Consider the following 26,254-nt stretch of genomic DNA (forward strand, 5'->3'; position numbering starts at 1 on the left):
TTTGCACAAATTTTTAAATTTCGTTTTTGCAAAATTTTGCAAATTTTTGGAATTTCAATATTTAAAAAAAAAAGAACTTATTGAAATTTTATAAATTTTGCAAATCAATAAAATATATGACATTGCAAATTTTTTTTTTTTTTTTTTTAAATATTCGCTTGTTTACTAAAAATAAAAAAAACCAAGACATCACATGTACAATGTTAAAAACACACACAAAAAATCCTTTGGTAGAAAATTATTTATCAGACGTTTTGCAATTTTAAACAATTTTTTGTCTTTATTGTGAAAATAAAGTAGATTTTGCGGCTCCCAAATGATTTTAATCCAGGTGAGCTGGGGCAAAATGGCTCTTATGAAAGTAAAGGTTGCAGACCCCTGCAGAGCTTCTCAATCAAATACAAAATTATAATTTAATTGACCCTTGACCCTGAAATAAATAAATGTATTTATTTTTTTTCTCTTTAATTTATTTATTTCTTTATTGACTATACACTGTTCTGTGTAATTGTTTGTGTAATGTTATTTTTCCTACTGAACCGAATGTACACAATGTGATTGGATATGAACTGTTATGTGCCTCACAGTTTGTAACTAAAAATATATTAATTAATAATAATAATAAAAAAATCAAAACCTCCATTTTTTAATTATTATTTTTTGCAGTAGCACCGAGCTAAGTGTTTTCCCAGTCCCCCAGTCTGCTGCTTCCGCTCGGTGAAACCACGCATGTGTTGATCCGTGCTGCAGCAACGTGCATCAGCTCCTCTCTGACCCCAGCGTTAATCTGCATTCAGACTGAGCTCCACCGCTTCCTCAGCTGCTCCGTTTCACCGGAGCTCATTACGAAGGGGGGGCTTCGCCGTCTGAGGCGGTTTCTACGGGCCCTGCTGAGGCTGATTCAGAAAATAGACACATCATTAAAAAAAAAAAAAGAAAAGAGAGAAAAGGGGGACGATCGAGGCTCCGGACTCGCATCGATTCTGTTCAGGCTGATCCACATCCCCGCTCGTCCGCCTCGGGTCCAGATCCGCAGACCCGCTCCTGCTAGCGTGCGTTATGTATGGTAGAGAGGAAACCCAGTAAATAGACGGAGACGTCCATCTGCACTGAAGAGGAAACGAAGATGGTGATGATGGCTTCACCACATTTAGCCTCCAGGAGCTCGACAGCAATGGCGAAGCCTGCCCTCCCTCTGAAGCTCTTTCTCTGGGTCTTTATCGTCGTTAATCTCCCTACGAGGTAAGAAACGTCTGCCTGATGTTTCCTCTGACACTCGGTTAGCATCGACGCTATTTTCCCCCCACATCCATCTGCGTTACCTCCGTTTACATGCCAACACAAGCCGAGCTGTCGGTGCTCCCTTCATCAGATTATTAAACTGTGGGAGACGAGATATCTCCTGGTTACATCATTTAACACAGATCCAACATGGAAGTGTGATGTTAAATGTTCAGGTATGGCTCACATCTCTGAGTTAGAGGAAATAAAAGCGACGCACAGACTCAGAAAAGCTGCTAAATGATTTCACATCGAGCATCTCTCAGATACAGAGGATAGCTCAGTGTGAGGCTAATTTGTTGAAGCTAAAGCTACATATAGTCCCTGCTAAGCTATCTTTAAGGATCAAGTCTATTCTGAGAGCCAAAGCCTCTTTATGTGCAAACACTCGGCTGTAATGCTGCTAACTTGGCACTGAATGAGGCTACATTTCATGAAACCAAGTGAAAACAAAAAAAGAAAACGAATTTCAAAATGGCAGACAATCACAAAGAGAATAGAAGTGTAAAGGCACAATAAGGACAGGAATAAGGCATATGGAGGGATGGGGGGGTCTGAGAGCGCAGGCAGGCTTCAGGGAGGATATTTCTGCCTCAATGTGAGCTTTGAGAGTGAAGTTAGTGTAAAGGAGCTCTCTGTTTGTCCCTGTCAACCCCTCATCATCCTCCAGCTCCGGGGGAAGAGGAGTCAAGAAGGGGACGGATGGTTAGGCTCCTCGCTCCGCTTTCGTCTTGTGCTGCCAGAGGCTGAAAAATGGAGGCAGATAAATCAGTCGACGTTCAATCACCGTCATGCTGATGGCAACCACAGGACTCCCTGCCCAGCCTGTGCTCTGGGGCCTGTGCTGCTCCTGATACTATGCACAAGTAGTGTTCACAATATGCCTGAGTAAACACCACGCTGCAGCCAGGACGGAGGTTATCTGCAGAAGTGCTGGAGTGGTCGTTACTGAGGGATTAAACCAACATTTCATCCCTCTATGAAATAATAACACCACTGAATGTGACACCTGTCTGACGGTGTTATCTCCTGCTCCAACCTGATTATCGCAGTGGTTCAGGCTTGTTTAGTGTCATATATCCTTGCGTATGATAATTAAAAAGCAGCCAATGCTTTAAATTACATTGGGAGTCATTGTGATTCATGTATGAGACCTCTTATATAAGACGTCTTTCAAGGCCTCTGGCGTGCTCTCAGCAATCTTTGCTACTTTCTGACTCATTGTGACACTTACTATGTGTGGTGATGTCTGCTGTCTATCAACATGCATTAACCCCTGTGCACGGCACCATTAAGGCTTCACATGGAGACGGTGGCAGGGCACCTGTTGGACGCGGTGCTGTGGAGAAATTTCGTTCCTAATATTTGACCGGATCTGATAAAACGCAGGAAGTGATGTCATTGGTTGGGTTTCCTGCCATGCCTGTGGGTTTATAAACTCATCCAGTCCAGTTTATATCTTTAATATGGTAAATTGATCATTTCAAAGGCTTATTTTGGTGCTTGTTTCTATCTTTGATCAACAGGAGTCTTTATCAGTTAACTTGATGTGAACAGAACAGTTAGCTTGTCGAGTGTTGTTAAGCTTACGCTTCATTAAGGCGCTGGTTGTGTGTATACACAGTGTATACAGAGGCTATAACCTTTGTTACAGAGATTTAATACCTGGCTTTAACCCTTAACTGTAAGTCGTACCCGTCCTCTCCCAGGGATGAGCGTTCCTGCAATAAATACTGTTTGCTAGCTGTTGCTAACGGTTAGCCTGTTGTTGTAACAGCTCCTGGACAAAGGTTGTCGCTGGCCCCCGGCCACTCAAACGAAGCAGATGAACTCGACAAGGGCAACTTTACTCTATTTAATCTGCACCATGAAACTAGATAGATACAACAAGAAAATTTCATTACAATTTTAAAATCGCTCAGTTACAAACATATAAAAGTAGAGGTGTCCCAGTCCGATATTAATATCCGATATCGGTCCGATATCAGCAAAAAATAACAAATATCGGTATCGTATCAGAATGCATCTAAAATCTCAGATATAATCAGTCCATTCCAGACGCCGCTTCTGCTGTTTTTATTTGATCTATTTAGGTTATTTTCTGGGTTTTCTAATTTATTCTTTATTTTAGTCAATTACTAGTTTATTCTTATGTTTAATGTTAAAATTTCTGTTTCCCGTTGGTTAATAATAAATGGGTCAGTTTTTCCTCACACCTACTGTTGCTGACTACAGTTCTTTGTTTGAATAATATCACTTCATCAAGCCTTTTCTAACATGACAGACATATTATAGAATAACACATCAAAGTATGTTTAATGCTGATATCGTATCAGATTAATATCGGTATCGGCCAATACTCAATGCTGCAGTATCAGTTCAATTCATTTACTTGAAACACACAAAGTCTATTAGAAACTCAGCTCTAGTTAAAATGCACATTTCATTACTCGTACAAAATGCATCACAAACATTACTGACCGTAGTACAACAATTCCAACAAATAAACAAACAACACACATACCTCACTCTGCCCACCAGGGGGGCTAATAACTCTGAGGCAACGTCAAGAATCTCTGGTGGGAGCGTTTACATGTTACCAAAAGAAACGAATAATAAACAACCGGCCAAACTTCAAAGAATGAATGAATGAATGAAAGTAAACCGGAGACACCGTCACATACCATGCTGTTCCAAGGAAGAAGCTCAAACAACAACAACACAGGAGTGCGTCACTTAAATACTTCCTGACAGCACACCTTCCTGTCGGAAACAAAAGCGGCTCCACGACAGAAAAAAACAATCAAAAATAAAACAGTAACGACGTTGCGGAAAGGGCAGCCAGTTACAAAGGTGTTTGAGGAAAGTTTAAACATGGCCAATGAATGGATATGATCCATGTTGTTTACAGTCTGGTTAAGCAGAGTAAAGTTTGAACTTCGTTTTTATTTATATACTTTTTGTAACTCTGTGGAAGTTTCTCCCAAAACTTTTTAGCGCTGCAGAAGTTTCTGTTAATTTCTCCAGTTCTGAATCAAACAGTGTCGCTCCTGTTAAAACAACATGTGCTTTCTCATGTTAATGAGTCATTGTGTTATTATGAAAGGTTTAGAAAACTACTCTCAGAGGCCTTGCCTTGCAGATAGGGATGGGTACCAAATTAGGTACTTTTTTAGGTACCGACTGAATTCTGTCAAAAGTACCGGGTACTGATTCACGTAAAACCAAAAGGTACCATGTTTAGGTACCTCAAGGCATCCTTGAGACAGTGAGGGAGTGGAAGAGTACGAGGTTTCCCATGCTGGACATGAACACAGCATTACAAGGTTATAAATTGAATAATAAATTGAAAAAATGTTGGATTTTATTATTAAACAAATTGAAACACAAAATATACCAAAAAGTGGTACCGTTGAGTACGGGTACTGATTCCCAGGTATCAGGCATTTGTGCCGTATCGTTTTAAATGTGAAAGGTTCCCATCACTACTCCCAGATTCATCACATTAGAAGCAGAGGCTAAAAACAAAATAAAAAATGTATATTTTATATTTTTAAGCTAAGATAACAGTCACAGAAAGAATTCAAGAGGTTATTATTTAATGATTATTTGAAAATCCTGACTCATCCTCTAACTCCCATTTTCTTTCTTTCTTTTTAATGACAACAAATGACCTTCAAAAATTAACCTTACAATAATAACAATAAAAAAAAAGAAAATCATGTTTTGTTGACATGGAGATGTATTATTCTCAATGAGGTGTCTTTATACGAGGCTGTATCGTACTTTTAAAAGTGAATGATGTCAGAATTGATGGATACGTCTTATTGGTGCTCTGAATTCACATCAGTGTTTATTTTAGAGTAGCAATCTATGACGAGGATGAAAACAACCCAATCCACCATGGAGCGTCCTCGTTAAGAGCACTGTCCCACAACAACCCAACAAAAGAAGCATCTTTCTTAACAAGCAGCAGAAAATAAACAGACACCGTGCCAACACCTACTCACTGATCTGCAGTTGGCATTGTGTTTTATAAACCAAATAATAAAGTGAGTCACTGAAAACCTGCTCTCCGTGGTTTCAGCGTGTAACCTTCAGGAGCTGCAGGGCTAACATTAGCTTGGCTAGCATTAGCTTTCCTTAGGTATTTGCTTTCTTGGCAGCAGCTGTTGGTGTTTATGATGCAGGATGAATTCCTCTTTCTTCATGTTTTATCGAGTAGTATTTCATTAAAAGTCCGTCCCTTTAACGCGTCTTTGTTCTCAATCGAGACATCACTCGCTGTCTTTTGTCTCTGCTCATAATGGGCCAAGGATGTACTGTGTAGTTTTGATGAACTGTCAATCTGTCACGTATCCAGTAAAGGCTCCATTCTGTGTTTAACTCTTAGAAATCCTAAAATGTAGTTGATACCACACAGATGCCAATCACGTCAGCACGTTGCTGCTTTCTCCTGTGGTTTCTGTCAGATTCATCCTGAAGCAGGTGAAGGGTCGGAGATTAGGGCGTCACAGAGAGGCTGGGTAACGTGTGGATTATTAAGAGCTGGTAACATCCACAACAAGGTGGTTTAGACAATAAAAACACACCTGAGTCAGAGTGAGAAGGCCGTGTCCTTTCTATTTTTCACTGTGACCAACCCTGCTGTCTTGGCCTGTTTGTTATTCCTCATTCTGAAGACTTCTGTGGATAAATTTAGACGTTTTTCACTGCCCTTATTCAAAAAGGGTTCATCCTTTTCTATTTTAAGGACACAAGTGCACAGGAGGTGAATCTAGGATACTTTTAAAACTAGTTTGCAGAAGCTTTGTTTTGATACCTCATAAACCGTTTCTGTTGAAACGCTGCATCAGATTTTGGGCTTAACATCCCAGAATATACAGAGCAAAAAAAAGACTTCATCCTTAAAACACCCGTCAAAACACAGCATTAGCATCTGTCATCACTACTTTTTAGCGAGCAATTAGCCAAGCAGCTTCTTAATGAGTTGTAAATACTGTATTCAGCTGGTGATGGTTTGTTTACATCATCTTAAGACAAACATTTCCGTCGCATATGGCGGCTTAACCTCACATGGAAGAGTCCAACGAGCAGGAATCGAGTGTTTTAATTGGCACGTCGTACGTTGGCATCCTTAGAAAGTGGATTTATCTGCACAAGTTTCTCCTGCGTGCCTGTGCTTCTTAATCAATGATGTTTGACCGGCCCTGTGATTACACCAGGTCAGGTAAACACAGGATTCGTTCATCGCCCAGGTGTGTGTGTGTGTGTGTGTGTGAAGCATGGCTGCTCGTGTTTGATACTTTAAATTCATCTGATGAAGCAGAGGCAGAGTTTTAATCTCATTTGTAAAACACGGCGTTTGTGCTGTTGTTGTTTCTCGCTCTTTCATAAACGCTCGACCTTGTGAGAGCAGCAGATACTGGATGAGCCGGAGTGGCTTGTTGTGCTGTTGTTGCCATGGGTGCAGGACCAATTACATGTTGGTGAATAATAAGCATGTGGGTTCATTAGAGTCTGCTCCCTTTATTAGCTCCACTTTCAAACATGCAGAGATGTTCGCTCAGGGGATGTGGTTGTGGATGCTGATGGTGGCTGCTCTCCTCCTCCTCTGATATTCTTTTTGAACCAGTCAAACTGCGCAGAAGGGGCCGTCCTCTGCTGCTGTGTGTCTGCTTAATATTGGGGACAGGCTGTGACTGCTGCGTATGGAGGAGCTGAGGGTGCGTCTTAAAGGAGGTGCAGGAAGTGAGGAGTTACAGCGTACCAATGTCACAGATTGTCCTCGATGTGAGGAGCTGTGAACACAGCACTTAACTCCACTACTCTCCCTCATTAAGTGCACAGCCACTGACATCCATATGCATGAACAAACAAACATGAAAGCACACACACACACACACACGTACAGGCTGGTGGAGACGTCTCTGCAGATCTTCAGGTATAAATTAGCAGGCAAAACATCAGATCTGCCTGCAGTGGAGAACACATGGTTTCTCCTTTGATGTACTCGTCTTTGGAGCGTCTCCAAACACACAGTGATACTCTGCAAGATGAATATCAATGATAACATTGCAGCAACCTAAAAAAACACCAGATAAGTTCAGACTCTGACTGCTGTGTTTATCATCACCCTGTAGATCCATCTGCCCGTCCATCCACCAATCAACCTGTCAGCACACAGAGCCACAGATCCACATATACGTGTACCAATCAGCCCGTTCATTCATCCATCCATCCATCCATCCATCCATCCATCCATCCATCCATCCATGGTCTAGAGGTAGACCGATATATCAGCTGGCCGATATATCAGGCCGATATTTGGACATTTGTCTCTTTCGGCCATCGGCCGTATTTTCTTTTAAAAAGCCAATTTTTGATCCGTTGTATAAAATGACGCAATTTTTGATCAGGCACAAAAAAGATGAGCACCTCAAACTTGTGGAACCACTTGGATACATCACATACTTTTGTTCAAATTATATCAATAAGTTTAAATTTCTTTTTTGACATTTTAAGAAGAGTGTGAATGTTTACTACTGCTTGTTACATTGTGTGTTTACTCAGACAAAATATTTCATTGTTTTTAAAGCTGAATAAATGTTCAGAGGACTGGACACGACCTGTTGTAATAGATTTCTTTTCGTTTCTCAGAAATTGCTGCGTTTCACAAAAATGTGATAAATATATATTTATTTAACAATCGGCCTGAATAACAAATTGGAAAAATCGGCTATGCATATCGGCATCGGCTGCCCAAATTTGGAAAGCATCGGTATCAGCCCCCAAAAAACCCATATCGGTCGACCTCTACCATGGTCTTCGATAAATCTGTCATTATGCAACAGCTAGTGTTGCAATTGCTGTAGATATTATTGTCATTTGGCTCGGAGAGGTAAGAAGTAGGGATGTCCTGATCCGGATCTCAACTGTTGGATCCAGTCTGGGCAGTAGTTGACGTTCAGCAGGAAGAGGAAGTGGATGACCATAAGAAAAAGTGTCTCTGTGCTCAGACCATAGTCTGTATTAAACATGGACGTAGTCTACCCGACATCATCTGTCTGTTTCTGAAACAGAAAATGAAGCAGATCAGCTATAGCGGCCATATTGGAAGTGGCAAGGGCTTTGCCTACAACCATAGGACGCCTGCTGGTCACGTGACCCTGAGCTGTGCCTCTGATTGGGCGAGCTCAGGATCTTAATATCTTTTCTTGAACCAGGCTGTAAATAGGTTAATTTCTGCTTTGAAAACAGCTTTTTTTGGCTTGGTGTGTTTGTGACTTCCTGTACTTCCAGAGCCAGCCTCTAGTGGACACTGGAGGAACAGCAGATTTTAGCACTTAAGACTGGAGGTTGCCGCTTGGCTCGTACACACCATGACACACACCATGGCACTTACACAAGTTAAAACAAAAAAAAAAACAAAAAGAGCTAAATCTGCATCCATCTCAGCCATCGTTAGCATGTTCAGGTGAACAGAAACTAGTTTGATACGCAGACAGCTTCATGCACCAAAGAGGACATGACCTTGGTCAGACCACTACATACACCGCTATTTGAACACACTAAATTTGATAAAGGCTTCAAATCAACAAGTCCATTTAAGGTTTGAGTAGTGAGTACCAGTTCCAACTTGGACCCAGTTTCCTGATTTCCAAGGTTTGTGGATTAATCAAGGCCCTACATTTCCAGTTTCCCTTTTTGTTTTCCCCTAACAGCATCATCAATCTTCCAGGATGAAACCGACTCAACAGAATCTCGCTATGCACATGAAGTTTTACTGATCTGCCAGGACCTGTCGTGTTAGCATAGCATCATGTCACATGTGACGCAGAGAGTTGACAAAGGATCGTGGTAAACTGCAACAATCTAAAGCAGGTGTGGCCAACCTGGGGCTCGCTAGATGCCAACATTGGGATCAGTATTGATCAATACTTGGGTGACGAGGTTGATACTTAAGTTTCAGTTTCTCTTCTCTATAGGTTCTTCTGTAACTGTCAAGATAGATAGATAGATAGATAGATAGATAGATAGATAGATAGATAGATAGATAGATAGATAGATAGATAGACTGATAGATAGATAGATAGATAGATAGATAGACAGATAGATAGATAGATAGATAGACTAAAAGATAGATAGATAGATAGATAGATAGATAGATAGATAGATAGATAGATAGATAGATAGATAGATAGACTGATAGATAGATAGATAGATAGATAGATAGATAGATAGACAGATAGATAGATAGATAGATAGACTAAAAGATAGATAGATAGATAGATAGATAGATAGATAGATAGATAGATAGATAGATAGATAGATAAATGTCATTGACACGGCTCCAAGTACGAATTTAAACACACAAACAGTAAATCTCACTTTGAAAATTGGGAATATTATGATTGTCATGTTATGTAATTTGGTTTATGTGTGAGAGGAAGTGCGTTTGTAAGGCTACGTGTGTGATGTGGCTCTTTGTAGTACCCTGATTTTTTCTGTGGCTGTTGGTCTCTGGCTGGTTGGCCACCCCTGATCTTAAGTTTGGCTTAGGGGCCGTTTACACAACAGTTATAGCATGAAACGCTAGAATATTGTTGCAGAAACGTTGAGTGAAAGGGGCCTTAAGTTGGGCTTAAAACGCTGATGACAGTGTGAGGGAGGAAGCATGTCCGATATGACATTGGCTTCAACAGGACGTGACTTTGAGGGGATGCTCTGCCTCTAATGAGATACAGTCTCCTGTTCGTGAACCAAGAGGTGGATCAGGGATCGATGTGGACCAGGATTACCTCCCAACCCACCATCTACTATCCACCTCTCCATCCTTCTACCACCCATATACCGCCCATATACCATCCATCAGTCTGTATGTTCATGTGTGTGCTGTCTGTCAGACCATCACTGTGATCCATGCTGATGTATTAATCCATCCATCCGTCCATCAGCGCAGTGGGAAGCAGCTTTCAGGATATTTATATACCTAAGAGTCTTCCTGAGTGAAATAATAAAGCTTTTATATTTTAGGCCCTGCTGTCCTGATGGAGACGGATGCCACTTATTGGCTCTTAATGCAGTCTGAGACGGAGCGCTGGTCCAAACATTCGTCCTCACACCCAGCCTGAGAACATGAGAAAGCTATCAGAGCTTCTGTCCCCGTGCTTTACCATGGAAACACGTCTTCTTTTCTCACCACTTCTCATCCTTTATTATTTCATTCAGAGCTTTCTATCCCTCTTATCGCTTCACTGCCGCTGTGAAAGCTCACCACTGCTTCAAGGTTGCTTCTTCATTGTAACTGGAGTTGCATAATTTATCAGGGGCCGTGGCAGCTGGAGGGTTAGACCGAGCTTAAGGAGGGTTTATCTGAGTCTGTCTATCAGTGGAGTTATCTGTTCACACAAACCAAACAGTGGTTAAACCAAAGAGCTGATGATCTCTCTGTAGAGGTGTAGCCTGTCTGTAGTAACTGAGGCGGTAAATTATCCTTTAACCTCAACAGCTTGCTACAAATGTGGAAAATCACAATTCAAAAGATTAAAAAGCAAAATGATGCTGTCTTTACATGTTTCTAAACCACATGCAGGGATGATCAGAGGGTGTGTTATTGTCATGGATTAATAACTTGTTTGACAGTCATGTTTGGCAACATGAAACTAGAATAACAACTCAAGCTGAGCAGCAAAGCTAGCTCTGACTTCATCGTACGTTTTTGACCCTTCAACCTTACTGGTACCTTGTGTCGGTGGTTAAAAACATCTGTATGAAGCTGTCCTGTTACACAGCTGCAGCAGGTAACACGTCTTTGGCAGTGTGGTACATCACTGCTGTGGTGACATCACACATAGAGATCTATAAGAACGCTACATGTTTACAGCTGAGTCTGCAGCATCGTCACCCAGCGGCCATATTGGGACAGGGGACTGCTCTAGTGCGCTGTACTTAGGGACGGGTACCTTTTTTTGTGTTTACGTGGTAAAAAATATCATTTTTTTTGATAATGAAATATTTATATTTTTTAGTCTAACATATTTATTTCTCAGTATATAACCTTGTAATGCTGCGTTCATGTCCAGTATGGAAAATTGCCGATTCTTCCACTCTCACAGTCGCAAGGATGCGTTTAGGTACCTAAACATGGTACCTTTTGGTTTAACGTGAATCGGTACCCGGTACTTTTAACAGATGTTGTTTTTATTTTTTGGAGTTTTGTTTTTTCTTTAGAGACAGGGTCTATGTTTTATTGTTTTTGATTAGTATTAATTATTTTCATTGACATGTATTATTTTCTAAAAGAGAGTCCATTTCATTTTCATTGTATTTTTTTTCTCTTTCTTGTTTGTTAAATTTATTATATTTTTAATTTAATTTAATTTATTTTATTAAAAAGATCCTGACCTTTTAATTACAGTTAAATACTCTTAAGAAATTAAAGTTTCTTGCTTTTGATATGGTGTACTCACTTTATTATCCCATTTATCATAATTACATCAATGAAAAAATGAAAAAAATCAAAATAATATTGACAATAATATTGTTTGTCTGCAATAATATTTTGGAAAATTATCGTCTAGCAAAATTTGTTATGGTGACAGGCCTATTGGTAAGAATGCAGTAAAATAACTACATCTCTGATGTTACGAACAAACCAAGTCATTAGAAAATCAGTTGTAAATCGAGCAGTCCACAGTTATTACACACTCTTTGCTCCATTGACTTTAATGCTGTGCGTGATTTGGCAGCCCTGTCCCAAGATGGCCGCCGTTGTGATAATGATGCTTCCCACTGACTCATAGTGTGCACAGGCTAACTAGTGTTTGTAAATATCTATGACATCACCCCACTTTTTATTTATTTATTTATTTTTTTCAAAGATGTAAAAACTTCACGTTCACTTAGTTTATGCTTTTTTCTATTTCACTTTGCAACACTATTATAAAGGACAATCAGATTTTTTATGCTCATTTTTTTTTGGTGGAACCTGCAGCTGTTAATCCAAGAATACAGTATACATCATTACTACCTGTGTGAAATTTTAAAGTGGAGGCAGCTCCCAAAAGTCTGACGTAAAAACAGTTAGCGAGCTGGTGGCTATGTGGATGAAATGTATCACTTTATTTTATCACGGTATAAACTACAAACCACGAAGTCAAGCTTCGTTTACAGAGCATCAGCTGCTCTTTAGTCTCCCTGTTCTCCCCACAAACTGCTTTGCAAACCTGCTGTGTCTGATTTGATCAGTGTCATACATTTTTTTATGATGTTCACTTTCTTCTGCATCCTGGAGAGTCTTTGCTGCTGCTCTCCTTGAGAGCAGTAGGGATAGACCGGCTATCGGCCGGCCCAGTTATTGGGGCTGATATTTGGCATTTTGGGGCGTATCGGCATCAGACTTTTTTGTTTTAATCTGACAGCTGATATGAAACCAATTCAAACCTGTGTGGTTTTGACTCTGATGCTTCTCTTCACAGAGTTTCTCCCTGTTTACACTATGGAAGCCCTGGATGGACATTTAAAATCAGTCATGTCAAACCAAACAGAAAACTAATTCAACTGCAACTACATACGTGTTCAATTTGATTCTGTCCAGTTTTATTTGCAGTTACATAGAAATTTTGGAAAACTGTATTTACTGTAGAAAACTTTAGCAGTTTATTTTTTCAAAGTTTTTATTTAACTTTATAAAACATGCTGCTGAGCCTGGGAGCTGTTTGAGAAACATATGCTTGAAGGTATTAAACACAGTTAAGTGTTGTTAAAAATTTTTACGCCAATATTTTCACTTTACAAATTAATATCGGCTTCAAATATCGGTTATCGGCCTCCTTGACTACTAATAATCAGTATCAGCTCCAATAAAATCCACATCGGTCTGTCTCTACAGAGTAACTTCCCTTGTTTGCATGTAAAAGATAAGGGAGGTGTGCTCTCCCTGCCTCAGGCTCTGGCAGCCCACGTCTCCGCCTCTGTTCCCCAACACTCCTCCCCTTCTCTCTAACAACGCACTGGTGACATGTCTCCTGCCGTACATTCACTCCGCCTCAAGGAGATTCAAGGTGAAAAACCTCACACTTTGATTTCAGAGGATAATAAAATGACAGAGCAGTAACAAAAGGACGGCGCTGTCCTGGCTGCGCTCACGGCTTTAGCTCCTGGGACGTCATTATCCTGTTAGAGCGAAACATTTGGGCTGAGACAGTAAACTGAGAAAACTAGATGTCTCCAAACAAAGCGCTGTGCCATCACTTCCTCCCTTCTTCATCCATTCGTTCTTTAAAATCACTTTATTTAAAAAAAACATCATGAGAGCTTCAGCTGTTAACGAAGGTCACTGTGGGAACGACTGAACCAGCTGTGGACCTGACCGTGAGAGGATGTGTTGTGATTTTATTAGTTTACATTTCTTTTCATCCTATTTATGAAGGTCAGTGAGTGAAATAGAGGGATTCATTCAGCTTCTCTCTGTAACTTTATTCAGTCATAAAATAAAGAAGTAGAGTCATTGAGACTCAGAGATTGGTGATAAAAAATGAAACGTTTCAGCTTCTTGAACGCTGACGTCCGATTTTAGGATATAAAACAAATGTTCCTGGCTTTGTGCTCCGCTCGCTGGCAGGGCCTTTCTGTTAAACTCAGAGGAGACTGGCTCCAGGTGAAGTTTGGCAAGTTTCACAGCTCGTTACAGGAGAGATTTAATCCATTTGGAAGTTTTAAATAAGATATATGGACTTTTCCTTAAAATTGTAAGGTCAAAAAAGGATTAAATTTCTGTTTCTTGTTTCTGTTAAGGACAACTGTTCGTTGGCGTAATCCTCGGGATTATGAAAACAATTCAAGAAGTCATCTTCATGGTGGCAACGCAAACATCCGAGGCAGATGAGTTCACACAAGTTCAGAGCTTTCATCTCATTTTCCATCAGATAGCGCCGTCCGTCTTATCTGATCTGCTCTAAATACATTAAGGTTCGACTCTCACTTCATCACCGAGCTTTAAACGCTCCGCGGTGTCAGTTAGGTTTGAGATGTTTCCGCTGCACGGCGCCAGAACATTTGTCAGGATGCTGTTCTTGAAGGCTGGGAGATAACGGAGGTTTAGAGCATAAATGGTTGTCAGGGTGTTGATATATGATTAATAGCAGCTTCAGATGATAAAAAACAACGTTATTTATCCGACAACGAGGAATTTACATTGAGAGTCTCACTCTCCTTTGTCCTGTCTGCTTAAAGCAGAGGAAATCCTCCCAATATGATGTTGGTGTCCAATGTTAGCTCCATTAGCCATGTCTGTATCCCTCTGTTGCTGGGTTAGCACAGCTAGCTCGTCCATCTTATTGGAGATAGATCTTACGTTCCCAATAACGATGGATGGAAGGACAGGTCCATGTCGTCACTTCTTAGCTCACACCTGAGAACCAGCACGCCGTCCTCACCTCCTTCTCCTCACCTTGTGCGAAACATCTGGCCTAGCACCAGTTAGCATTAACAAACACAGGAGAAAAGTAGTAAAAATATCACTGAAGACACAAAAAGTTTGGTGTCCACGACCAACAAATGAGCCGTACAAAGTAATGATCCACTCCAAATTAGGAAAAAGAGATGAAAAAATTACAAGAAACAGACAAAAAAGAGAGTGCTGCTGCAAAAGGCAGCCATAGCCAACAGGGCTGCGCCTAGCAACCATTTACAGTGAGAGTCTCCTTTGTCCTGTACGCTGAAAACAGGTGAAATCCTCCCTATTTGATGTTGGTGTCCAATGTTAGCTCTATTAGCCATGTCTGTGAGTAGCATGATGCTACTCTGCCCTCTGGTATTCCCTCTGTTGCTGGGTTAGCATGGCTAGCTTGTCCATCTTATTGGAGATAGATCTTACGTTCCCAATAACGATGGATGGGAGGAGCAGAAGCCCCAGCATATCGTTCTCACCTCCTTCCCCTTAGCCTGCGGGGAACATTCGGCCTAGCACCAGTTAGCATTGACACCCTACAAGCTGCTAACAGCTGATATTATACATACACAGGATCTCCAGACACACAGGAACAAAAATAGTCAAAACACCACTGCAGACACAACCAGTTTGGTGTCAGTGACCAACGAACCAGACATAAAATGAAATGACAGACTCTGAGAAAAAAGGGACGAGGAGGAAAGAGCTGCTGCAACGAGCAGCCACTCGAGCGGCGCCTAGCAACAACACAGTAACATGTAAAGATAATGAAGAGCTTTTTGGACGTGCATCAGAGATGATTTATTTGTTAATCCTACTCTGTAATTAATCCCGCTGTAAGTCATCTGAGCATGTTTCCTTCAGCCGTTTCATTCACACACTGAGTGAGAAACAGTCTTTACAGGAGCAACGCTGAGGTGATGAAAAGCCCTGGAAATGTTCATCCCTGACCTTCAGTCCGATTCTTCAAAAGTCTTTCTCCCACTGTGTTTCTCTTTGTGTGTTTTTTTTCAAAGCGAGCTTAGCACGCCACGAGAGACGGAGCCTGTGCTTTAAAAGAAATGATTGATTTCACGCTTTCTCTCCCTTCTCCTCCTCCCTCAGCTCCTTCCAGACCGATGACGACGATGAGGTGTCTAACAAGACGTGGGTGCTGACTCCCAAAGTGTACGAGAGTGACGTCACGCACATCCTGAACAGCCTACTGGACGGATACGACAACAAGCTCAGACCTGACATCGGAGGTGGGCGCTGATTTTCACAGATGATCCGTTTAGTCACAGAGTCAGGAAGGAGCGGAGCCAGGCTGTGGGGCCAAATCAAACACATATGCTCCTGTAACGCTCCTGTTAGCTGTCAGACGTGGTTACACCGACGTGCTCTGACCACGTGCTGCTAAAACACAGGGTCACAGCAGCTGCTGGAGCGTGGCGCTGCCTCAAACACTGGAGGTAGATCATCTGTGATTGTGCAGCCAGGTACAGCCTGACACACCTGTCAATGAAAGCAAAGCAAGCCCAAGATTTATCCCTTTAATGCAGCCATTACTTTCAAATTGTCAGAAAAAAGTAATTAGATCAAGGGACTATTACTCCTGGAAGTGGCCTCTGTGTTTTGGAGCCAGGATCAAGCAGCAATCAGAGAAAGTGCATCTCAAAGCACTTTTGCAAAGTAAGAGGAGACACTTAGTCACTGTGAAACACACATCCAGTGTTGGTACACATGCAGGAAAGCTTCTCTTTAAAACCCAGGGAAAAGGAAACATCAGCAGCCGCGTGTTTACTGCAGCTTGATGACAACACTCTTTTTTTTCATTATTCATTGGGTTTCCGAGGATTTAGTATGCACGGGGGTCGAGTGTTTCTCTCAGCAAGAACAAGAGGATTTAACATCAACTGGAAATGACCACTGCTGCAGACAACAGCAGGGTTTACCCAAGATAGAAACATGCTAAGACGATGACAGCTCTTCCCTGACAGCAGGGATTCAAAAATCTGGCTGCACGGACACACAGGAAAAATAATTTAAAGGAGTTTTTCTTCTGAGCTGAGGTTTGTGAAAACACGGTGAGAAATGATCACCTGTAGCTCGTTGATGGAGCGTGAGCAGCTTTTCAAAGGTCATGACTGGAAATAAAAAGATTCATAGTCTGTATAATTAATGGACGTAGTCTTTATGATGTCACAGGTCTGTTTCTGAGACAGAGTTTTGAAGCAAACTGTCGACAGAGTCCACATTGAATGGGACGAGCTTTGAGCCTCCACACTAACAGCTACAGGGTCTGAAACGTCTTAAATTTTTTAAAACTCAATTAATTTGAATCAAAGGCCTCAACATGTCTAAAAATCTCCCATAAAATGTCTTCAGTCTCGCTTTTAAATGTTTCAAATTTTGAGAATAAAATCAAAACAAATTTTAGTGCTGGTGCACCTGGGCCAGAATTGTAAATATTTCAGTTTCTGCTGTGAAAATGGTTAAAAATGATTAAAAATAAATCCAAGGCACGCCTGATCCTTTCCTGTTGGATCGGTGTGAGCAGTGATGAGCAAGTTTAGTCGACTAAATACTTAATCATTTACTGTAACTTCAGCTTACTTTAAGAAAAACATCAGATTTTTATGCCCAACCTGTAGCTGAGCAACAATCTCCATTCGCTAACACAGAAGTGCTAAAAACTGCAGTTCTTCAAGTGTCCACTTGAGGCAGGAAGTACCAGAAACAACGTATAAACCAATCCACGAAGAGATGATTGTAACGGCAAAAATCTGAGTGGCAGAGTGGCTGTGACCCATCGATTTAGAAGATATTGAGATCGCGAGTTTGGCCAATCAGAGGCCGACAGGTGTTCACCCTGTAGCTGGTAGTGTGGAGGCTCAAGCCACGCCTCTTTAACGGACACTTCCTTGGCAGGAAGTAGGTTGACCTTAATATTTCTAATCTGGCTCCAACAATGATAGACATCAAAACTCTCCATCAGAAACAGCTGGATGATGTCACAGAGACCACCCAGTCTGTGAATATAACACAGCCATGTGTCACAAACTGTGGCTGCAGTCCCAGTCAGTGGTTACCAACAGTGGTAATCAAACAGTGCTGTATAACCCTTTAACTTGTCACTCAACAGTTTGGTAGAGCAGTTTTTTGAGTCGCTGTATCTGAGTGAATATATGTTGAACTAAGTAAAATCTGATGATGTTATTCCTGTAGTTTGAATTATTTTATTTTATCTTTTTAATTTTTTTTATGGTCTCTGATCTTAGAGCTACAACACTATAAAAAAAACAAAAAAAAAATATATATATTTTTAATCGTTTCTTATCTTAAATCGGAAACCATTAAAAAAAAACAACAAAAAAAACCCTTTTTTTTATGGTTTCATATCTTATAGCTACAACACTATATAAAAAGTGGTTTCTGATCTTAGAGCTACAACACTTTAAAAAAACTTTTTTTAAAATGTTTTTTTTTTTTAATGGTTTCTTATCTTAAAGCTACAACACAAAAACACTTTTTTTTTTTAATGGTTTCTGATTTTAGAGCTACAACACCATAAACAACAAAAACAATTTTTTTTTTATTTTTTATGCTTTCTGATTTTAGAGCTACAACACTTTGAAAAAACAAAAACAATAAAAACTTTTTTTTCAATGGTTTCTGATCTTAGAGCTACAACAATATAAAACTTTTTTTTTTCATGGCACTTTACAAATAAAATAGACTTCATCTTGCATTTAAAAAGTAGAATTTAAAGGGATAAAATGGAGATAGAGTCGACTGTAGGCTGGTTTTATCACAACTTGACTGGAGCAATGTGACGTCAGCCTGGGCTTGTAGACATGCATTGACTAGAGACTGGTGGTGCTAGCTCTGCTAATGTTAGCCCACACAGGAAACCGCTCTGATGTTGCTGACCTGCAGGCTGCTGCCTTAAACATTTGGCTTAATTAAGACAGAATTAAAGTTTCTGTTTCTGCCACTTCACACCATCCAGATGAATAAAGGTTAGCATAGAGCAGCTAATCCACTCCCTTTAATAACACATTATTTCTGTGAACCTGTGCTCTGTAATCCAGGACTTCAAAGCTCCAGCTCCCAGACTCTGACCCACTCCTCACCAGGTGGTAGCTGGTAATAGTGTTAGTCCTTCCACCTGATACATTTTCCTATGTCTCGGCTGGAAATTGCAAAGTGATAAGAAATAATGGCTTTTTAATGGCATGAAATGAAAATGGTGGTCCAGCTGGAGCCGGATCGCCTGCTCCTGCTCGCTGCGTTTGGGCTGCAGAAATTGAACCCAGAGAGGATTTAATATTCACAGGATGCTCAGTTCATTATAACTGCCTGCTGGGCTGTGCACTGTGTCCTTGTGTGTGTGTGTGTGTGTGTGTGTGTGTGTTTTGTTTTAACTTTGAATACCCGTGTCTAAGAACATGCGTGATGTGTGGCCCTGGCAGCTGTGACTCTGCCTCGCTGAAGGCTCGTCTCTGTGATCTGGGAGGAAGATGAGTGGCTCTCTCCTCTTTTGACAGACAGCCGGCCAAGCCTCCCTTGTCCACATAAGTGCACATATATCCTAAAGCCTGTCACGTCCGTCTGAAAGAGCAGAGCAGGATGATATTCAGTCCCCTTGAAAACTTGATTCATGGGACGGTATTGTAGTGGAAACGGCTGTAGTGAGGATCTGTCATATCGTGCTGAGGAGTAATAAAGACTTGCTCCTCTATAGGCTAGCAGCAGATTGCTTTTTCACTCACTGTAGGGGCACTGAGAGGTGCTGTATTAATGCTGCAAACGACTGGGCTGCCACATTTTAATAAGTCTCTGTCAGGGAGCTGCAGTTGAGTCATTTTACATTTCCCCCGTTCGCCTGGAGTCAGATGTGTGGCTCGTTTTGAAGTACAAAGTAAGAAAGTAGTAAACAAAAACTAGAATAGATGAGCTTCATGGGGCTTCTCTGAGGAACTTTCCTTAAAATTAGAGACTTTCTATGAGGAAAGGAAAGCTCCCTAAGAACCAGGATCCAAATTTAGTGATTCACTCGGCTTAATAACTCAAAAACAATCTTCTCTGAGTGAATGTGTCTCTGTTAGCTCCTGGTGTTTCAGTTTAAAGAGAGACACTGAAAACTGGGGGCCTTACAGGGACTGAAGGGACCTTCTTAGTGTTTTTAAAAAAGTCTCCATTCTAGATACCTGCCTGATCGTTATCTACACTTTAAAATAAGATCATCATTATAAATATAGGTTATTTCTAAATGTTGTTTCTTAGATTTCCTCAGTTTATCAGAGAGAAGAGTGATCTGTGTTTTTCTCTGCTGAAAATGATTTCTGTGATTAATTTTGTAGTGATGGTGGACACTGGAGCCTAACTGTCAGACAGAAAAAGGACAGAAGAGCAGAAGAAAGAGAAACAGGAGAGAGACAGAGCACCAGCTAAAGGCTAACACAGCCTAAAGGCTAAAACACAAGCTAAAGGCTAAATACAGGCTAAAGACTTAAAGACAAGCTAAATCACAAGCTAAAGACTAAGATATAGGCAAAAGGCTAAAACACAAGCTAAAGACTTAAAGACAAGCTAAATCACAAGCTAAAGACTAAGATATAGGCTAAAGGCTAAAACACAAGCTAAAGGCTAAAATACAAGCTTGAAGCTGAAACATGAGCTAAAGGCTAAAATACAGGCTAAAGACTAAAACATAGGCCAAAGGCTAAAACACAAGCTACAGGCTAGGACACAAGCTAAAGACTTAAATACAAGCTAAATCAAAAGCTTAAGGCTAAACCACAAGCTAAAAACTGGCTAAAGACTAGAACATAGGCTAAAAGCTAAAACACAGGCTAAATACTAAACCACAAGCTAAACACTAAAACATAGGCTAAAGGCTAAAACACAAGCCAAAGACTTAAACACAAGCTAAAGACTAAAATATAGGCTGAAGGCTAAACACTAGCTATAAGCTAAAACACAGGCTAAAGACTTAAAACGCAAGCCAAAGGCTAAAACACGAGCTAAAGGCATCGACAGAGGCTAATGGCGAAAAACAGGAAAAAGGCTAGAATAGCAGCTAAAAAAGTAGCTAAGGGCTGAGACACAAGCTAAAGGCTAACACCCAGGTTAATGTGTTAGTGCTTACGTTGTCTCCAACCCACAGTCAGCAGTTATTCTGCAGTGGTCTGTTCAAACTTGAGAGTCTATCAATAAAATGAAGAGCCAGGTTACGTTAGCTCTGCTTGGTGAGGTTGGAGTTGGTAGATGAGCTCTGGTAGGACAGAACCAGGATTCACTAACGTTACACGTTACAGACACGTCTCAGAGCACCGGGCTGTGAGGAGAGAGAAATATAGCAGCTGATAAACTACGCTACAAACTGACAAAGTTAGCTTGTTGTCAGGTTTCAACCGACTGCAGATTTCATGCTTTAGGACGGGAAGTGACCGTGTGTCTGCGGTCGGAGCTCGTTGTTTGAAACAAGCGCTCATCTCCCTTTGTGTCAACAAAATCATCCGTAGAGCAATGGAATATGATCAAAATCAAGGAAGTACAAGCTAAAAGTCCTCCATGCTAACAGGCTAACTGGTGGTTTATTATTAGCTACACAGAGCTGGCCCTGTGCTAACGTGCTGATGTTTAACTATTTTCACTTGTCATTAAGCTTCAGTGTTGAGTTAAAGGCAGTCTGAATATGCTCCCCCATCATCCACCTCTCCACCCCCCACGGCGACAAAGAGCCACTCTCCGGCCTGCCAACCACAAACACTGCACGCCGCTACAGAGCGAGAAAAAAAGCACACAGCCGGAGGATCCACTGCAGGGGATTGACCTCATGCAGCTTTAAATAATGACTAATAAATAGACTTCAATGATGGCATAGGATGAAAGCAGATGAGTAAAGCCCTTTCACTCATCTGCTTTCACAGTTTTTCCACACACTGAACACGTTTCATGAAGGGCATCATCAGTATTCTCAGACTTCTGAAGTGGGCTCGTGCTATAAATTCAAGAGCAGCTCAGATCTGCTTTGAGGCGCAGCTTCAGCCCAGAAGAGCTGCTGCGGAGCCGAGCGGCCGGCTGCCACCGTCTTAACCATCATCTTCAAACGCGCTGTGATCTCGCTCTCAGTGTTGGTCTTCCAGCTGCTGCCAAGTTACACAGCTACAGAGGGGTTATAATTAGCTGGCTACACTGTCATCTCATCCACCAACCAATCAACCCGGCAACCACACCGAGGCACAGCGAAGTTTCTGCTCCGCGCTCAAACGCCGTGGATTTAGATTCCTCGCTGATTGTGCTCCAGCCCCTCTTTGAAGTCCATTGTGATGCTCATTTAATTTTAATGCCCCCAGAGTCGACTGTATGGATGGGATCCAAGCAAATAGGACAGAGACAGCGTGAGAGGAAGAGCCAGAGGGAGGGGGAGGAAATCTGAAATCCTCAACTCATTCAATCATGATGCGTCGTGGCATTGAGGAAGGTTACTGCTTTCCATCGTTTGGTAGCCTCCTCATTAAAGAGCTAGTTTATAGTGTTGTCAGGCGATTAAAAAAATTAATCTAATTAATTACAGGATTTGTAATTAATTAATCTAATTAATCACATTTTAATCTGATATCTGTTTAAGGTCCCAAAATAAAGAATTTCAATTCCAGGACATTAAAATTACATTAAAAGACATTAAAAACATTTAAAAATAAGGTGGGAATATATACAACACATGTTTAGGTACCCTGAGGCATAAGGAACACATGAAAAAAGTTTTATGGTTCTATCTTTACAAAATCTACACAGTCCTGTACCTAAGATAAGCTGATTTGATTTTTAGGACGATTTTTGCTTCTGTCACATTTTTACTCACTGTGGATTCGATTTTCACTGCAATATGAACTTCTATACTTCTGTGAGGTCAGGAGAACCAGGGCTAAAGGCTAAAAACTGTGAGGAACTATGTACAAAACACTTAATTCAAGTCTTGGATCAAAGAAAAGTAAAGTATTCTCAGTTTAACATGCTCTGAACACACAAACTGTTGCTGATTGGTGCAGAGCAGCCCCAAGCTGAAACATGACACCAGGAAGATGGAAGCAAATTTTCAAAGAATTCTTTAGATTTAAATAAAGGACAAACATCGATCATTCAGGGCTTGTTTGATGCAGTAAAGAGTGTAAAATTATCTGTTTTTTACAGAATTGAGCAAACGGTTGATTTTCTACAGATTTTCAAAAATGACGTGTGAATAAACGAGATGTGGACGGCAGTCTCTTGCTTCCCCCCCCGGTTTAAAGCATGTTGCTGACGTCACGTGTGATACATTCAGGGACCATCGGAAATTTTAAAATTAGACAAGAACACCACTTTTTCCAAGTAGGACAAACAGTTCGTAAATGCCAGACATTTGAAAATAAGTGCGTCTTTGAACACCCCGCGGGTTTGGGATCCAGATTAATCTGCGTTAATTTTTATAACGCCTAATTTGTGGTGTAATTAATTAATCTAATTAGCGTGTTAAAATGACAGCCCTACTAATTTCTTCTTAATGCACAGAGCTGCATATGGTCGGAGCCCTCTAACGGACTCCACCAGCTCTCCACCAGCATGCCTGGGCGGGTGTGTTGGCTTGTTTCGTGTTGTCTCTGAAATCCAGTTGAAAATTTGAGCAAAGCCACTTTATGTTCGCTGGCATTGCACAATAATGTTTCCCTGGCATCTGTGTTTGAGTTTATGGAGCAGAGCTGTTTCCAGTTGGCTGTGTGAACAAGACGTCCTCGTTTATCAGAAGTCTGTTTCATGCCATGCCCATAACCTGGGACGTAATCTGACTAATAACCCACTTCAGGAGCGCTGTGTTGGTGCAGAGCTTTGTGTCAACATGAACTCTGACTGCACAAACATCCAGTTTGCAGGAACACGTATTCATACAGTTTACAGGAAGAGTCACAGCAGTGTGAGCAGTGTATGTACGCCTGTTTCATGCATCTTTAAGTGGGTCTGAGGTTAAGGTTGTGGAGCACGTTCATGTTTGCCTGTTGGTGCCATGAAAAATGGATGAAAACCTGCGCTCACCCCTACCCGCTGTCCACCCCTCACTCTCACCATAGCTCCTGTATCAAGTCCCAGAGCTGGGCTGAACCCTGACCTGACTCTCAGATAGAGTCCAGTCATCCATAAACATGGCCATTAGTCAAAAACAGGAGCTGGGCCTCTCCAAGGGTGCAGCAGAGTGTGGACGTCCTGTTTGTGTCAAAGTGTCCTGAGCCGTGCTCAGCCTGTTCACATCAGAAACTGATGGTGCTACACATGGTATCTATGGCAACCAGGGATCGTTACAGGAAAAAAATAATGGTTCATTTTGAGTCTTATCTCACCTGATGGGATGATTTAGCAGAAATTTAATTTTTTAAATGAAAAAACGAACAAAACAAAAACAGAAATAACAGGGAACAGCTCAAATAAACAGCCAGTAGTTAGCAGTGACTGTCCCTGACAGCTACATCCAGGTGAGCAGAGGGACTGTGGAAAAGCTCAGGGGTCCCCAAACTACAAACCCTCCCATGTTTAACCTAGCTGTCAAAAGGAGTACAAAATCACATTTTAAAAATAAAACTGGAAAAAAAAAAAAAAAAAAAAAAAAAAAAAAAAAAATATATATATATATATATATATATATATATATATATATATATATATATATATATATATATATATATATATATATATATATATATATATATTTTTTTTTTTTTAATTAAAATTTATCCCAGGTGTTAACAATTTTCAATATTGGCTACTGTTAAATTAATTTGTGACTTTTTTTTTTTTTTTTTTACAAACGCACAACTTTTGATGTCAAGTGGCGTTCCAAACCTTAAAATTTTTTTAAAAATTGAAAAAAATTTAGGAAAGAAAATAATTAATTCTGAATGCAGGATAATTAACCAGGAGTGGGCAGACGATAATTTTCTAGTTTAATGGCAGGAAAATGCTTTTTGTCTTATCCGTCAGGAATAAGGATGGATGCCAAATTAGGTCCTTTTATAGGTACCAACCAAATTCCTCCAAAATTCTGATTCACATTAAATCAAAGGTGCCATGTTTTGGTACCTGAATGCATCCTTGTAACTGTGGGGGAGTGGAAGAGTAGGAGATTTTCCACGCAGGACATGAACACAGCATTACAAGTTTATGTATTGAGAAATAAATGTGTCAAATTCAAAAACTTTGAGATTTTCTAAATTAATATTTATCACCACATTAACACAAAAAAGTAACCAAAATTGGTAACGTTGAGTATCAGTATTGATTGCCAGGTACCAGGCATCGACACCTTATCGTTTCAAATGTGAAATGTCCCCATCCCTGGTCAGGAAGCTGTCTGTGTTTGAAGAAAACAATGTGTAAGCGTCATGAATCTGGCCATAGAGACGAGTGGGACACCTGGCAAGGCCAAATGTGATCAAACAAACCGTCACAGCGGCCCCGTTTTTTAACTGAAAGGTGTTTTGAAGCACTGGAAACAATGGAGACTAAGTTTGGGACGTGATTCCCTGAGTTACATGTTCAGTTGAAAGAAATACATCCCCTCCAGAATCCCTCAGACAGTAAAGTCAGTACATGATCATAATAAATCTCCACATTTAAAGCAGTCCTCCAGAACATGTCATTGCCCTTCACAGGCAGCCTGAAAGCAAAGTTGTGTGGCTCAGAGCAAAAGTTTGGGACCCCAACACGAGCTTCTTCAAATGAAACCATCTTCATTGAGAAACACGGATTACCTTCTGAAATGTGACGGGACGTTTGGTTTCCAGGTCTGTTTGGGCTGAGTATAACCATCAAATCTTGCCAAGACAAACTTTTAACATGAACTTCTTCCAGAAGTGTCTCTAAGGAGAAACATTAAGGAGTACAGAGGAGTTGTTGTTCAGGTTGTTAGCTCAGATATCTACTCTTTAAACTTTGATCTTATCGGCCCGTCAGTCACAGAGTTTCCACTTCATCAGCACCATCAGCTTTAGATCAGTCCTGGTGAAACCTTGATGATGCCACACAGAGATAAAATGCTCCTGAAAAGTTTTTAGACGGTTATGAAACGCTCTGAAATGAATATTGATGCCTCTGTATGACCTACAAAAGCAAACAGGAGCGTCAGCAGCCAGATTGATTATTCCTATTATATAATTCTTAATGTCTAAAACCGCTGGCAGGGGGTTGTTGACAGCTGGTTGATGAACGACAAGACCGTACTCTGTTTTTAATATTTTCCATGGCAAAGATTTCCAATGAAATCTCAAACAGGGAGAGTCTCTGTTAGGAAACATGGGTGACTACAAGTCCCCACAGGAACCTTAAAGTCAATTAGGCTCAATTAATCTGAGCAAGTAACAGTGAATTATGGTTTCAGAGTGAGGGTATTTAGCTTTTATAGAGAGCATAAAACCGAGAAACATCACTGAGAGGGGACGGCTGAGGTCAAATCTCTGGGTCTGTCACATTTCCTGTTTCTTATGTTTCTTTCTATGATGTTTTATA

The 26,254-nt window shown here is 40.8% G+C and overlaps 1 protein-coding gene across 6 annotated transcripts in view; it reads left to right on the forward strand.

The window, feature by feature from the left end:
* Positions 1-710: 710 nt before the first annotated feature.
* Positions 711-26,254, forward strand: part of gabrg2 (gamma-aminobutyric acid type A receptor subunit gamma2) — a 91,964-nt gene continuing 66,420 nt past the window's right edge. For all 6 annotated transcript variants that reach the window (XR_012598349.1, XR_012598348.1, XM_074672842.1 and 3 more), the window contains exons 1-2: positions 711-1,242; positions 15,839-15,978. Coding sequence is in view for 4 of the 6 variants with exons in the window: in XM_074672842.1 (XP_074528943.1) it covers positions 1,127-1,242; positions 15,839-15,978 (256 nt within the window). In the remaining 2 variants the exon portion in view is untranslated. The remainder of the gene's footprint in view (positions 1,243-15,838; positions 15,979-26,254) is intronic.

The sequence above is a fragment of the Halichoeres trimaculatus genome, unplaced genomic scaffold, assembly GCF_033239565.1.
Source record: "Halichoeres trimaculatus isolate MK-OKI-2021-1 unplaced genomic scaffold, fHalTri1.1 fHalTri1_scaffold_6, whole genome shotgun sequence".
Classification (NCBI taxonomy): Eukaryota; Metazoa; Chordata; class Actinopteri; order Labriformes; family Labridae; genus Halichoeres; species Halichoeres trimaculatus.